This window comes from Aythya marila (assembly GCF_965140915.1).
Source record: "Aythya marila genome assembly, chromosome: 3".
Lineage (NCBI taxonomy): Eukaryota > Metazoa > Chordata > Aves > Anseriformes > Anatidae > Aythya > Aythya marila.
Window position 1 is genome coordinate 88666856 of NC_139044.1, and position 17024 is coordinate 88683879.

A 17024-nucleotide genomic window follows, 5' to 3' on the forward strand; every position below is an offset into this window, starting at 1 on the left:
AGAGTACATGCAATGCCTTACATCTCTGAAAGTTCGCTTCATGCCAGCTCATCTGCCAGAAGGCTGGCGTACCTGACCTCACGCTATGGCAAAAATCAGGAGGAATTCACTGATGTAAAATGTGGGAGAACCAGGAGAAAGGCATGTTAGTACATAAATAATGATAGCGTAAAATAAATCTGGAGACTTGTACCTGCAGGGCCAGGTGGTCCAGGATTACCAGGCAGTCCAATTCCAGGCTCACCTCTTTCCCCTTTCTGTCCTCTATAACCTACACAGAATAAAGATATGAAAATAAGAGTGTCCTCTTATTACAAACAGCAATCTTCTATAGACCTTGTTGACAAGAAATTACCATGACAAATGTAATTTTGAAAATTCATGCTCACCTCTTTTTTTTTTTTTTTTTTTAAACCTGTGACTATCATTGACTATCATTGTTTTCTAGGACAGCTGTTGCATTTCTATTTTCCTTCTGGAAAATATGAGGATTTCTAGCAGTTGCACCCTCTGCCAGAGGACCCTCACTATATTTAATATCCTGACCTTTTCCATTTTTTTTTTTTCCAAATTCTTAAACTTCCTGAAGTTTCTGTCAAAATGAACTGAACGTATATGCTGCTCCAGCTCCATCTGTTTGATGAAATGATATAAAGCACCAACAAAAGGGCCATCTGGAATCCAACCCCATCTTTAACTGACCGTACTCACAGGACCATAACTGCAGCCAGCCAGCCCATCTGTGACAGCCCACAAACTGCGTGAGACTTTGGCCTCCTTACTCTATATAAACCCTGATGTCTGCACTTTTTAGCTGTAAACTTGGGCTGGAAGCCGTATGCTTTGATGTTCTCCTATGTGTAAGAGAAGATCTATTCACTCTCCAGTGTTATGCACCTGCCCTTACTTAGAAGTTGTCTTCAGACCTTGTGCAGATTAGGGGTGCTAGCACAGAAAGCCTTCTTTAATGCAAGTACCTACATGTTGTTAACAAGGTGATTACTAATCATACTTTGAATATTTCTCTTCATTTTCTTCACAGGACAAAGCTTTGTATTTTTCTAAATAGCTTCCATCTTCTCACATGGTACAATTCCTATATAACTTTTTTTTTTTTCCCTTAAACTATTCATAAAAAATTTTATTAGTTGGAAATACTGGCTGCTTTAGAGAGAAGGGTTCATGGGTACCAGTATAACATTTTGCCTCATATTTCAAGTAAGAAGTCCTTCTAAAAGTGCAGCTTTTCTGTTTAAATTATGTATTTTATGTAGGACAGGGGATGATAGCATTTTTAAAGGAACAAGTGTGACACTTTCCACAACCCCTTACTTTAAAAGGGATTTTAAGAAAACCCTCTTGCCTCCCCTCCCCAAGACCCAAGATGTTGGCGTGTAAGCAAAGATTAATTTGCCACCTTCTGGTCACACGTAGAATAAATTTGCTCTGCTTCCAGGACCAGCCCATTTCCAGTGTCACATATGCCATACAAGAAACCTTCCTGTGAAGAGCTATAACTTAGTTTAAATTAAAAGAGAAGAGGTGTAGCTGACCAGTCAGCATAGTGGCATCAGTCCACCTGATGTCTCATGAAGAATAATAGGCACTGGCAGACAGAAGGCAAAGGTGGTCCTGTCAGTGCACTGCAGTCTATGGCAACACTGGTACTTGACAGGACAATCCAGAAGGAAACTACTCAAAGTGCTGTGGGTACCAATTCAGGGTTGTTACAACAGACACAATGCAAGACGAATGGTACACCAGTACTCAAACTTTGTTAAACACAGGCTTACTGTACACTTCTGTAGAAGGGCTATTATTACCTGTTGAGTTCTGGATTTCAAAACAGAGCATGGATGATCTTTTATCAATTATCTGTCAACACCCCACAAAGGCAAAAGCATTTGAAAACACATGCAGAGTGACATGCACAACGTAACAAAAGGAAACAAACTGATTAAAATCTCACAGAGAAACAAACTGATCATGCATCCTGGTAACCGAGTTGTGTTAAACAGAAGTGTGTGAGGCATATATGCACGTAAGCTATGAAGGCTTGGAAAAGGGTATATGATGGTGTTTCTATTCAGTTGTGAACCTTGATTTTCTCTTCAGTGACCGTAGTAGTGCTTTATAACTACATCAAGTTGGTTGACTCTGAAAACCTTGAGTAATACATAATAGTTGCTACTGTTTAAGAAGCTCAATCACACACTCACAGGATCTATTACACTTCCTATTTATTACACATCTCTAAGTTTCTTAATTTACAATAGATAATTACAGTACATTTCTCACTACAAACCCAGTTAAGTTGTAATTTTACAAAGTAGTGCTGCCACTAATCATTGTTTTGGGGAAAAAGAGAGAAATCACATTTACGATGTATCACATTTACAAAGTCCATGGTAACCATTACTGTAGATATATGACACAACACAGTTGAAAATGGACTGAGATAAACCAAAAGGCTCTGTAAACATCAACGGAATTCAAGACAATAAGGAAGAAACCACAACAGTATAAACAGCAGCCTGCCTATGCAAATGTAAGAATGAGGGTAGTGTAAACAATTAACTGGTTGTATTTGAATACATATACAAAGGTGTAGGTTGCACATAGTGGCAGATGTTCTTTTGACACTGAAACTTAATACAAAAATTCCCGGGTATCTTTTCTAAAAATAAGGCTTTATTTCACAAAATATAAGCATATTCGTAAACAGGCCTATATGTAAACAGTCTAAACAATGTCATATGTAATTTTGGCAGTAAAATATTGGATTTTAAATGAGGTATATTTGCTCAGAAGTAGGTCCATGATTATTCTTCTAGAGGTTAATAATACCTTCTCTCTGAGCTTAAAGCAACAAACTCATACTTAGTCAAAGGAAAATATTACCATACAATTACGTGAGATTTTGATTTATTGTTTTTAACATAAAGGCACATATAAGATGTCTGTTTTTACTGGTAGAATTACAATGCCAGTAAGAGGTACCTGCTTAATTCAAAAGGTTTCAGCAAAGCTTTCACTTGGGTTCCAGGAGTTTTGGTGTAACTCCTACAACCCAAAATTTGTTGTATGTAAACATGTACCCAACACGGGTAGTATGGTAAACAAGTGGTAGTAGTGTGTAGCAAGGATCTATTTAAAAAGAGAAGCATTCTTCTGTTCATAGACTGGTCATAGCTAAAATGAAGCTTTTGGTTCAGTGCTCTGTCAGAACTACAAATATCACATACAGAAACATCACTGTTGCAACACCCTCAGCTCTACTTGGAAATGACGCAAGTTTGTGTCTACGTGTTGTGGAGGTAAAAAGGAGTCTCATTTAAACAGCTCCAAAAAGTGTTCTGCCTACATTGCTGAGACCTTCTCCCATCCACATGGATAATGCAATAGCTGAAACCAGCATGCCAGTATCTAGAGAAATCTGATGTTCTTTAATATGAATGTGAAGCAAACACATTGACACAACAGGGAACAATGATTCTAAAGTATCCACAGTATTTTACTGTGCAAATGCATATGAATGCATAAGAATGCATATCACTGCATTCTTACAAGCAAAAAACTGCAAAGCAACTTCACGGCTGAGACGTAGTAACTATGTTTCAGATCAAAGTAAAACAGGTTAACTCCACCCTACACAGCAAAAAACAGTTTACAGGAGGTAACAGTTTAAAGCAGTACAGCTATTTCAGAAGAGTGACTGTGTCTGGACAACATCCACTACAATGGGCTCATGATGCCAACCAAGGTTCCTAGATGCTCCTACCATGCAAATTATTATATTAAAAGCTCTAAATTTCACTTCAGGAATCAACAATAAAGACAAAGAATTTTCACTACTCATCAGATGGTCTTTTTATTTCCTGATTCCTTGAGGCTACCATGAGCTACGAGGACTCTTATGTTTCCTTATTTTGATAAAAATAGTGAGGCTTAATCAGGATGAATACTTCTTTCCGTATGAGAAAAATCATCATATTAATGTAAAAGATAATATGCATCTCTTGATTACAAAGTTCTCTGAAGGGAATTTTGTCTGACGGACCAAAATTCACATTGTATTATAGATTAAAAAATCCAATTAAATTAAGAGTCAGTTGAACTATTTCCTGTAATACCTGGCAGTCTGACTGCCTGCAGATGGATGGCATTGTTATAACTTGTCAGTAAAATCTTGAAATAAACTTATTCCTTCTCTACAAGACTCTAGCATCATTTACAACACTGGTAACACTGCCTCACAGTATCAGCTTACTGATGCATATGCTATAGGTTATTTTTTAAAAAGAATATATAGAGAGATATTCCAATCACTACTATACAACTTGTTTAAATACCAATTGCATATTTCATCATTTATTTTGCAACTCTTTGGTGGTTTTAAAGAGCTAGCAGCTCTTTATATATGCTTTTTGAAGACCATGCCCACGCTTCCTAGACTTAGTATCTGTGTTTTCTGCTTCTGAGTATAACCTCTGCCCATGAGTTTACTGGGCAGGAGGCTTCCACCTCCTGGTGGCATCAGAGCAGACTGACTCCTAAGGAAGCCACATTGGAGGGACTCCACACTGGAGAGACTCTTCTAAGCTGCAGGCTAAGCACCTCCACGAACACATGGCAACGCCTGCTCCCTCCCACTGGCCAGAGCTCTGCTCAGCATGCAGCATCACAAACTGCTCTGGAGGTGTTTGTCCTATTAATTATTCTTCAAAACTATCTTTTTTTTTTTTTTTTTTTTTTTTTTCTTTTCCACTGACTTTTTTGGACAAGTGACTGTTTCACTCTGCTAGCACAGATGTGCATTACTGTGCACAGCAAAACCCTATTAAAAACCAGTTGTTGCCAATCTGGGCTACAACTGAGTGAGAACCACAATAATGAATAACTGGCAGTCAATACCAAATACCCCCAATGCATGTTATCTGTCTGGCCTCCCAGGTGGGTAGGTGAACATAACATGCTTCCTCACTGACTTGGACACACGTGCACACAGCATGCTACCTTGATGGTCTCAGACACACATGCACATAACATGCTTCTCCAAGAAGTCTTGTCTGCTCTGTCCTTTATGGTTGAAAATAAACTGAAATATGCAACGATACTTTGCAATCTGCTCAGAGATCTGAATTTCTTTTTAGCTGTTGGCACAAAACAACAAGACGCACAGGCACAACTGGGAAAGGCATGAAATGTACTTGTAAGTGTGCTTCTCTCATGGTAATCTCTCTTACTCATAGTGTAATAAGGAGGCAAGACAAATTTTTGGTTTTCTTGCCTTTGAAGTATGATTTTCTATATCTTTTGATATATCAAAAGAGAAAAAAGTAAATGCGTTTTATGATTATTAAAAAGTAATGAAAGAGAAGTAAATGCTTCTCACTTAGCTTAATGCTTATGAAAAAAGGTTATTGATAAAATAAATGGAATTTTGTGTACATGGGGCACTACTTTTACTTAAGCATAAGGCATGAAAAAGCAGCTTTATTATTTTTTTCAAGCATAGCTATCACCTTTACTTTTGATGCTCACTAGCTGGAAATGAAGCCTAGTATAACGATCTCAGAGGCATCTGAGACTATCCACCACATACATACTCATTGAACAATCTGCCACCAACATTAAAGGTGACTGTTTACAGTGATCTGAATATTCAGATAATGATGAAGTCAGTGCTGTAAGATTATAAGGCTTTATTGTTTTCCTTGATCCTTTATTCTTGTTCTTCTCATTCTGAGCTCATCTCATTTTTCAAGCTTCTGTCAGGGGTTTGCGCTTATCAATGTTAGTAAGTCTTTATTCTTCTGATAGCTTTAGGATCCACACATCTTCAGTTTTGCTTTCATGTTCTTCATTCCAGTCTGACTTGCTCTGACTCCAGAGCAGACCAAACTAACAAAAGATAATAATAAAGAACTACCTACAGATAAACTGCAAATTACATATTGCCCACAAAACATTATTAATGGATAAATTCCTTTTTTTTTTTTTTTTTCTTTTTCCTTTTATTCTGTTCTCCTCTTCCTTTTAATCTTGGATAGGTTGGGTCTACAGTATTACACAGCTATGATGATCTTGGATTTCTTGAAGCTAATTTTGCAGTGAAGGACAGTTCACTGGAATGAGCATCTTATACTGTCTGAGTGCATTGAAATATACAAAGTACCATTAAGGGTAGAGTGAAAACCTTATTATTCTGAAATTGATTTGTGAAAATAGATTACTTCACAGTAAGAAGGATGCATGCTGTAATATTTCAGTTTTCACTGCTCCTTAAAAAACAGTATTTGCCTTCAATTTTTCCTCCCCTGTGTTGTCCCAGGATCAGAGCTGAAAGTACTCACATTTGGAATTCAATTTTTTTTTTTTCTTTCTTAAAAAACATGGTCTCTCAATATGGAATAGGATGTTACATTAGTTACATTAATAGTTACATTAGAGTGCTGGCTTAATTTTTCCTCCTCGTTCAAGTATTTTGGACAGGAAATAACTGGTACAGCACTCCAGATATCTGTCAGTTTTAGATATCTGTCAGTAATTAATTTGATCATTTATTAGACTCAAATGCACTGATTAGGAGTTTCAAATCAGTAAAATCCACACATTTACTATGGGTTAATATTTAGATCTAGTCTGGAAAAACATAAGTACAGTTTTAAAAGTTAATCATTAGGAAGCTAGGTAGGTAATCCTGGTTTATTTAATAACCATTAGCAAGTGTATAAGGATTTTAAGATACAATTCATGGAACCATTTTTTGGAATTCCTACCTTGAAGCCCACGTTCTCCAGGTGGCCCTGGTAAACCATCCTTTCCTGGGGGCCCTGGCAATCCATCTTTTCCTGGGGGTCCTGGTTTTCCATGAGCTTGGGAGGCAAGCATTGCAGCAGGCAGCTTCAACTGGGATACAAACTGAGCCATCCTTTCTTCATTAACAAAGGACACAAGAAAAAATGCTAAGAAATCTATTCACAATACATGAAAATAAATAAACCCCAAAGCTCCAGATAAAGTAAGTTTCAACAAGTAAGGTGTTTAATCCTTCTAAATTTTCAGCAGTATTAAATGCTCCTATAAGTACTGAGGTCTTCAGTTCAAATGAGTTCATGTCTGAGTCTTTACCCATTGCAATAATCTGAACAGATTTGTACTAAATTCATGTACTATCTTTTACTGATGTAGTCCAATATTTTAAATGACTTCTGACTCCTGCTGGTGAAGTACTTGAAATACATGAATGCAGAATAATTAGTATTTAACATACCTATGAAGGGTACATTTTATAACTCATATTAAGTTGCAAAGTAGAGCTCAAATACTGTGAACACTTCTTGGGATGTGCTGAAATCTTAGAAACAGTTGTAAAAAGATAAATGCTCAGCAAACATTATTGATTGCAGAGATTTCAGCATGAATTGTTGAAGCTCTTGGAGTAAAGTGCGCTTGCTAACATTTCAGCATTCTTTAGAGGCAGACAAAGGCTAACCTTGAATCTGTCTCAGTTACACTGGATTAAAAATCTTAACTAAGTACTCCACACTTGATCTAGTATTTACTCTGCCAGAGTTTTAGAATTTGAGTAGAGTGGGCATCAAACAGAAAATAAGCAGAATGATAGAAAACAGGCAAAGTGAAACAAAGCCAAAACCAGAAGATTTGTGGGTACACAACTGAGGTGTAGAAAATGGAATAGTTACAAAGACAAAAGGCAGGACACCTTTTAACACTTTCTTTTTATGAATAGACTAAACATCTATTAGCATTCCATTTGAATGGGAAAAGGAGGTAACTTCAGCCAACTATCTGTTCTTCAAATACACAACAGGCTGAACTTCTAAGAGGTGGCAATCTGGGTAAGTGTGAAAATACACAGTAATACCATTGTTATAAAGTGGAAAACTCCCTGAATGGTTTGATAAGTCTCAAACTTTATCTGGTGTCTTTCATCCCTAGAAGCTGAAGAGGTTTGTATCCACAGATACTGATGATGAAATAGCTAAGCGTATTGCAGACATAAGGCATTGCAATGGAAGAGAAGTTACTGTCAAGATGTATTCTAGCAGCCCCTTGCTTCAGACATCCATCTGAGTTGCAGCTTTTCAGCTCTGACTAGGAAAATGCTGGGGAATAAAAATATTTCCTTTTCAGCCTAAGGACACAACTAAGAAAGCTTATACAGTACAAAGGCCTTGGCTGGATCTTGCACTTGTTTAAAACTGCCAGAAGTTGATGGCCTGCAAGGGGGCTTTGGATCTCCACATAGCTGTTTGCTGAAAATGAACAGCAGTTTAGACCTGTGTGACACAAAGCTGTTAAGTCTTTATCTAAACAGTCACTAAGTGGCCATACAATTCTGTATTTCTATTGTGTCCATTTCACTATTTTTTCAGTGTCTTACTGGTACATTGCAGATACATATATGTGTCAGTATGTATCTAAAATTATACATACATATGTTTGTTATTATGATTTGGAGCAAGTTATCTTTTAATGCTGATCTTTTACATAAGGAAGCACTCTGGCTAACATATTTTGACTTATAATAGTTTGAACATAATTACATGAAGTCGACAAACAGCAGCTAAGCATAGCTATAGCAACAAGGCAGCTACTATGCACCTTGTGAGTTACATGACTTAAAGAAATGTATAAAAAGGCTATAGGAAAATAAAAACTTTTAGAATAGAATTTAAGACTTACTTTTAATTGTATAATACTTATTTGTCTTACCTTCAAAAACCTTAAGAACTTCTTGTTTGATATATTTTTTTATTTCTTCAAGTGAAACCGCATCAGCCTGATGAGGAAACAAAAAGGTGATATATACTGGAAGAAACATACAGAGGATACTTTACAATGCTAGAGAATAAAAACATGCTGAAATTAATACTAAGAGAAAAAAAGGTTTCACCAAAAATGAAATATTCTAAAATCTGTGTTACTCACTTAGCTACGAAGTTTGCAAATAAATTATAACACTATAAAGGCCACTAACACCATAGAGTAGAAGAGGTACACTCAACCATTAAGATGATCAGCACTTATGTGTTTTGAAAGTAATTTGCATAAGACTGTAAAGAAGTCCATTAACACTGTCTTACTTTAGTAGCTTTTTGTATAACATTTGGCAACTTGTCACCCCCTTTAGGAGGCTCACTACTTCCATGCACAGCCAATGAAATAGAACGATATCACAGGACCAATAATTTCAATGCAAAAGGTTTTTAGACCATTATCCTATCTGATTCAGAGCCTCTTATTAATTAAAAAGAACCCACAACATGTATGTGTGCGTACATGGAGACAAACTAAAGTACATACTACTGACAGGAAACACTTCATTGTCTTTTTAAATACTAATTTCTCCTTTATTAAGAATCATATTTGTATGCCTGCTTTTCTCTCTCATTTGAAAATATGTCAGCTCTTAAGTTTATGAAAAACTTTAAAATTAGCTGTATTAAGTAGCCACACTGATTTGTCAGGAGCTAGATAAATAAATAAAGTTTATGCAGAGCATGCAATTTTATTTTATTATTATTATTTTTTAATTAAAAAGAACTGCTTCATCATCTTGGTTTATTTTTTCCACAACTGTGAACAGAACACTGAAATAATCTCAGAGATATCTTGACTTTTATGATACTGTGGTATCATAAAAATGTCTGTTTGAAGTGCTGCTGCTCAGCACACACTCAGCAGACACCTTCATCTCTTTTGAATTCAAAAGCAACCAACAAAACCTTTTTATTTTCTTACCAGTAAACCCGGGGGGCCTGGTGAACCTGGGGGACCTTGATGACCTGGTGATCCTGGATGGCCTCTGTCTCCTGGTGGCCCAGTAGGACCCATGGCCCCCTTTTCTCCTGATGGGCCAGGTTTCCCTCTTTCACCTTGTGGACCTTTGTCTCCTGGAATACCCTGATCTCCCTGTGTAAAATAAAAGTATAAAGAAAACACCTATCAGAACTTACTAGGAAAGATCACCAAGAATGCGAGAGTAATTTCTTCCTTGTTCAGAAGTTGATTTTTATACCAATGAGTTGTGCAGGGAAGCTGATTTATATGCTAATCCTTGCCTCTGAAAACACAGCAAGTAGTGTTTTGTTTTCTTACACTTTTAAAGTTGAAGTCAATGACAAAACATAGCTCGACTCTGAAGTCCACTTTTTAAGTACAGAATTTCATGCAGAAATTTTATAGACCTGATCCATAAAAGGATCTAGAGTTGTCAAATAAAGCAGAGGCTGAATTTAGGTGCTTAGCTTCTCCTGGGCATAAGGTATCATTTCTTTTCCCCTGTAAATTTCCATAGATGTCTTATATGTATATCTAAGGCATTATATATATATAAAAGAAACAACAGATACACATTAATCAAAGAAACAACAGACACACTCCACTTAAAATGACTAACTTCCCTACAAATGAAATAAATTAAAGGTTTATGTTCTGGCCAATTTTCGTCATGGGCTGAGATGGCATTTAAATTTGTTTTATTTGTAAGGAATTAAATCTTTTAGAATAACTGATTGTGTTGTCTATTAGTTCACTGAGCTATAGCTGTGGAGCAGAGTGCAGCAAGTCATGCGTTCAGATTGTTAACAAACAGCTGATGGTTCTTATGGGTCACTGGCTGCCCTTGATGCATCACTGAAGCTCATGTTAAGTTCTGCCAAAAGGAGGAAAGAGCATTAGGAACTGCCTACATCCTTACCAGATAAATCGACAATACACATTTATGAGGAGTAAATGAATGGAATTAATTGCATTTTTAATGTACAGAAAGTACTGGTAAATTGTATTCAGATCTGAAACTGATAAAGCAATAAAAGTGTAGTTATATTCACAAGGTTCATTTACATGACATGTTAAGACTGAAAAAGTCAGAGAGAAAAGTAAGGATGAAATTAGGAAGTTGTACACTACTTTCATCACCATCTGTACTCCAAATCTGTGTTATTTCCAGTGAGTTAGAGCTTACTAAAGGCGATAACTAAGCTTTCCTACAAAGACTGTCACTTGAGTTGCTTTATTGCATTAAGTGAAATTGCAACACATTCCCAACTGACGTTTAAATTACCCTCAGTAAGAGCACAGAGGCTCTGAACTCTGGAAAGCCAATCACAAGGAAAAACAGTAAAAACACACACACAAAACAAAAAACAAAAAACAAAAACAAAACCCCAACAACTGTCCAAATCAAAGACCTCCTCAAATCCTATCTTACATATATAACTGTAACCTGTCAAAACTGCTAATGTAGTCAGGGAAGTCAGTGTGACATAAAAACAATCTCAATGTTAATTTTAATTTATTGTATTTCTATTAAAAGATTTATTCTGCAAATATTGCAGGTGCCTGATTTCCAGTTTAAGTTTCTGGCATTAATATTTTGGGCAAAAATATGCAGCATATGAATGATTTCCTATAAACATATAGCTAAGTTAGCTATTCAGTCAAATATATATATATATATATATATATATATATATATATATATATGAGGCAATACACAAAAGATACCTGTTGTAATCTTTGTCTCAGACAACTGGATTTTCAAGAGCAGGCAGGAGCAGGAGAGGGAGCATATGTGCATTGGGGAAATTGGAAGAGTAATGTTCTGACGGAAAACACAAACCTTTCCAGGTTCCTAAAAATTTTCAGACTTCTAGCAGAAACTGTTTTGTTCTGCATATACTTATTGTATCACGATATGAATTGCAGGATCTTAAGAAATTCAAGGTACAAAAAAGTCTCTGACTGATAAGCAGATCTTCAGTAGTCTGCAGGAAATAGGCTCTTTCCTGGCCTTAAAAAGTTTTTGCATCCAAAGCCCTATCTCATTCACTCAGAGCAACCTGAAACATTGCAAAACTGAACAACTCCTGTTCTATAAAATGTTATTGCAAACTTTGGAAGAGGCATAGCCTTTAATATAATTTTTAGCTTAGTTTCTTTTTAGAGATTGCAGTCCAGGTTATGTGGCACCTGAGAACACTCCATTTTGACTGATAGTGCTTTTAAAGGAGATGACTCACATATACGTGAGTGAAAAACTATATGAGGACTACTAGCTTAGAGGAAGACTTAATTAAAAATATATTTAATGCATAAATACCCACGTATCATTTCACAGGCTTAGAACTCAGCAGAGCAGGTATGGATAGCTGTACTACCACTGCATAGTCCCTCCGCAGTCTGGCGGGTTACAAACTCTTGTCAAAATCTGTCAAGCTCTCTCAAAGATGCAGCTGTAGGTGGGGTCAGTATGTTTCAAGGTCATGCGCTTGAAGTTCCAGCCTCTTTCTCTCTTGTATGTGTATAGTACTAGTTGTAGGGCACTCAAATAGGTAACATTGATAAGGTTAAGGCTGAGCAATGTAACGTAATGCACAGTAGGTGGTACAATAAAAAGGTTCTCACATTTTATTTATGTTCTTAAAGGCAGGAATAGACATTATGAAATGTTAATTTCTACAGGAAACAGTTATTGTAATAATGGTTAAAACCCGGTGTATGTCTCCTTAGTGTCATACAGCAGTATTTCCATTTCCAGATTAGACAAAGAGGTGCTTTTTGGATCATCAGATAGACATGGCATCAACTGTATTAGAACATCAGGGCTTTAGCCTTTTCTGTTACAACAGAAGCATCATGTGCCCTAGAATTTTCTTTGTTCTAACAAAATAATGATCACCCCCTGCCTCCTGTAATGATTCCTGTCCAACATGATCATCTTACTAAGAACAGAATTGTCTAAACATTTTGGCAAGAAGTAAAGTAATGCATTGGCACTCCGGCTGCCTAGAATTATAGGCTTGTTTTATGTAAAATATGACTATATATTCGTGACATGAAAAGGCTCCCAGGTGGAAGATGGGGAAAGCTTTACTGCTTTCAAAGTTTGACTGCATCACAATGGGATTATCTATTTTCTAGTTTTCATCCAATTGAACCATTTACACTGTCCAGACCAACTGTGTTAGAAGGTCAATAAACGTGTTTTTCTCTAGATCCAGAAGCCAATTCAATTCTAGTTACTTAAAGTGGTCTCTGGGACTCTCAGTGTCTAAAATGCTTGGAGTTCACAGAAAATTCACTTGGTTTTGACTGTAAAATACATGCCAATGAGGTGCTTAGGTACTTAGTTAAAGAGAAATAAGTTATTAAGACAAGGGACTTACACGTTCTCCTTTGGGCCCTCGGTCTCCTGGTCTCCCCACAGCCCCCTGAAAAAATGTTTTTGAAAAAAGCTAAATATATTGCTTAAAGGCTTTGTTGTATGTCCGTTTATTAGCAGATATGAAAGCAAATACTAGGATTAACAGGTATGCTATTTGTGAATAATTAAATAAACTAGTGTGCAAAAGCATGTTTTCCTACCGGAGGACCTGGCAATCCATCTTTTCCATTGATTCCCTATAAAAAAAATATAATATTTTTATTATTACAATTATGTTCATGCATTTTGAAAACAAGGGGTTAAGCTTTTTTTAGAGCTGGTATTAATACATATTCTAAAGCTTCACAGTCAGAAGTTTGTGTGGTTACAGTATTAAAATACTCAAAAATAGTCTTGGGGCATGTACAACAAAAAAGCTTGGGGCCATATTGAACTATTGAGCAGATTAAATCTGAAATGAGATAGAAGTGCAAGAAATATCTTCAGTGACAAGGTGTGCATAAATTTTAATGAGCTCACAACTTTAAATGACAAGTTACATGGAAATTCTGCAAATATGTAGAATATAGAGCTGTGAACTCCGCATGAACTTTTCAAATCATAGCTAATCATTATGCCAACACAGAAGAGATTCTTATATTTCTTATTCTAGATATTAGCCCAAATGTTTTATGAGCCCTCTGCTGTTACATAGATTAGGCCTTAATAATGAGCGCCAAAACCATTCTTTGGTCCCTAGGACTTGTGACATGCCACACACGCAACCTACTGGGCTAAACATTTTTCCTGCCCAAAAGAGGATGGTCTTATTCACCCTACCTACTGGGAGCATTTCCAGCCTCACATTATCCCCCAAACTGGAACATGGCATTGTCTCACAATGTGCTAGTTGGTATGGGCCAAATTAAAGTCACATAGTAAGTTAACCATTGCACAACACCAGAGAACTACAAGATAAATGATCTGGCATTGTTCAATTTACTGGGATATATATACATGGCCAGAATCTGCACATGCAGAAAACTCAGTGCTATTTTGCACAATGAGAAAGAAGACTTGTATGAGCAAAGATATCAGGAATATTTCCTCCCCTTTCGTACTGCAAAGCACAGTTTTGTATGTATTAAGCATTTCCTCAGAAACTGTCACAAATGGCAGGATTACACCGAGGGGGACAGAGATAAACCACCCTCTATGGAAACGCACAATAATTTGGCTCAGCATATCACAGCACCAACAGGCTCTGCAGCCCCACCCCACCAGGGCTACGGGTGCCTGTGCTCAGTGGCAGCTCAGATCTGGTGCAGCCCTGTAATCTGGGATCAGACTGCTGTGAAACAGCTGGGGGAACAAGACCTGTGAGGTGCCTCCTTCGAGGCCTCCCTTGCTTCTCTCAGGAGCCACTCATACAGCTTGTGTGGGTAAGTTAGTGATGGCCTTGTGCCTTATACACCCTGACTGTGCCTTGTTGGCTTGACTTACAGGATTGACCAAGGACCTGCCCTGTCATCATGGGCTTCTCTGGCTGCCACTGGGCTGTTGGCTGACCTGAGTCTATTTTAGTTTGGTCACTGTGAGCCTGCAGCCCTTGCTGGTGAGGCCACAGCCCCATCTTGCTCCTGCCCTGAGCTCACTTGCTTTCCCTTGCAAAACAGCCCACTCTTGTGACTCCCTGACAGAAACTATGGAGGTAGGCACTAGGGCTTTAAAGTTGTATTAGTGTTACAGATTTTCAAGCTATTCCTTAAATTGGTCCAATTTGCTACAGAAATTGTCTCTTTCAAGAGAGGAGCATAATGTAGAGGCATGCTAATAAACCTAAATGGTCTACTTCTCATGCTTGTCACTGAAACATCAAGCTTAGGGAGACACAATTAGTTCTGAGCTATCCTAGCTGAATTGCTTCTGGAATATAAACCAGGTTGTTTTAAACTAGCCCAGACACTGCTGACTACAGTACTGTCACATTTTAAATAAAGAGGTCAGATTAGACGTATCCTAGAAGCCTAGTAAATGCTTCAGCTGCAGTGTTGCATTACCTGTATACAGAAGGACAAGAAGTTTATACAGAGAGTTATGAAGCAAAACTGTTCTCTATCTAAATTGAACCCAGGAATGCATTTTGTTACCCCATCCTTTATAGACCGTGTTGAGTGTCTGGGTTAATATTCTCATTCTGAAAATCCACTAGAGGAGCCTTGAAATCAAACGGATCCCAAGGACCTTCTAAAAGGATATCATCTACCTTTGACGTAGCTCAGTAACATCAACTACAAAAATATCACACCAGGCTTCATATAAAAGGAAGTATTGACTAGATGGTTAAAACTGAGCACTGCAACTCTAGAATGTTCTTCAGAAGTTATCTTGCCTGGTCTTCAGAAGTTATCTAGCCTTTGTAGGATCACATCTTACAAAGCAGGATGTAATCTGATTTCTTTTGTAACTTCTGACAAAATAAAATGTAAGTTTTTGAAATGAACATAAATATATTTCATATAAAATTGCTTACTGGTTTTCCTTGTGGCCCTTCTGGCCCAGGGAAGCCTATATCTCCTATAGGTCCTCTTTCACCCTAAGAAAGAAGAAAATACGTGTATGAATCTGCATTTAATTTTTTTTATTCAATGCTAGAAATATTTATGTATTATCACAATGCTCCAGAACTCAAATCTGTACTTACAGGTTCTCCTGGCATCCCTGGGGACCCTGGAGATCCTGGCTTTCCCTGCAAAAGGAGAGCATTACAAATTCAAATTAAAATTAAAAAGCAGAATATCAATTTCTCTTAGGTTGAAATTAAGACAGGATATGTATTTGAGTGAAATACTCAGGTTATAGCTCAATAAATGCTTTAAGAGAGAAAAAGAAATATTTTAAAAAGGGTTTATTAGTGATTTGATGTCTTTTGCAAAACCGTTTGTTTTTTTGCGGCCTTTGATGCTCCTTTCCAGGAGCAGATGTGCACCACAGCTTCTGTCATCCTGTTTCTTTGACTGTTAGGCATTATTCGTAACTTGGTATTCCACACAAAGTCAGGTTCACATCTTGGCAATTTTCTTCTCAGCACTTTTAAACAGTTGGTGACTGTATTTAAGAACTTAGTCTCTGTGACATGTCCTGGTGCAACATTCATCCAGTCTTATTGGTATCAGCTGAAGTCATCCTTAACTATCACTCATCCTGCTTCTGCAGTCCCTTACCTCTCTCAGTCAGCACTGTAGTCCCAAGGACATTAGTCATCACCCAGTTTAGGTTGGGACACCATTTAGGCCTTGCATATGGACAGGTGGACAGCACAGTGCTATCCTAATCATGTGTAATTTGAAGAAATTAACAGACCTCTTTGTAGGAACAGAGGATAACTCAGATTGGAAAAGACCACTGGAGGCCATCTAGTCAAAACTTCTGCTGGGTCAGCAATCAGATTGGGCTATTCAGCCCCAGAGAAGAATCTCAACCCACATTCCCTGGAAATATCTTTGGACCAGATTCTCAGATGACTTCTACAAGTGGTGAACCTAACACATCAGCACCTGTGACGACTTCAGGAATGACATGACTAAGGATTCTTTCTGGTGAAATAGGCAGTTGTGGCAATTCTTGCAAACTCAGTCCAAGTTTCCTTGATAATCCAACTTGGCAAAAAGCCAAAGCTAAAATGAGATATTTATATCCCCAAATGGGGACAAGTGTCCTCTACTAAATCTAGGGAATAATGCTAGCTGAGGGGGACAAATACTCCTCCAGCAGGCTATGTGGATGTAATTCCAAAACTCTTCCTTGACTACTAAAAAATATTGTCTCTCATAAATCTGTTATTTTT

General features: G+C 37.3%; 1 protein-coding gene across 2 annotated transcripts in view; it reads right to left on the bottom strand.

The window, feature by feature from the left end:
* The window catches only part of COL19A1 (collagen type XIX alpha 1 chain), a 206870-nt gene that overhangs the window by 7818 nt on the left and 182028 nt on the right, over nt 1–17024 (bottom strand). For both annotated transcript variants that reach the window (XM_082756375.1, XM_082756374.1), the window contains 8 exons: nt 15882–15926; nt 15711–15773; nt 13399–13434; nt 13200–13244; nt 9772–9942; nt 8743–8809; nt 6783–6938; nt 194–271 (listed from right to left, as the gene is read on the bottom strand). In XM_082756375.1, the coding sequence (XP_082612501.1) occupies nt 194–271; nt 6783–6938; nt 8743–8809; nt 9772–9942; nt 13200–13244; nt 13399–13434; nt 15711–15773; nt 15882–15926 (661 nt within the window). The remainder of the gene's footprint in view (nt 1–193; nt 272–6782; nt 6939–8742; nt 8810–9771; nt 9943–13199; nt 13245–13398; nt 13435–15710; nt 15774–15881; nt 15927–17024) is intronic.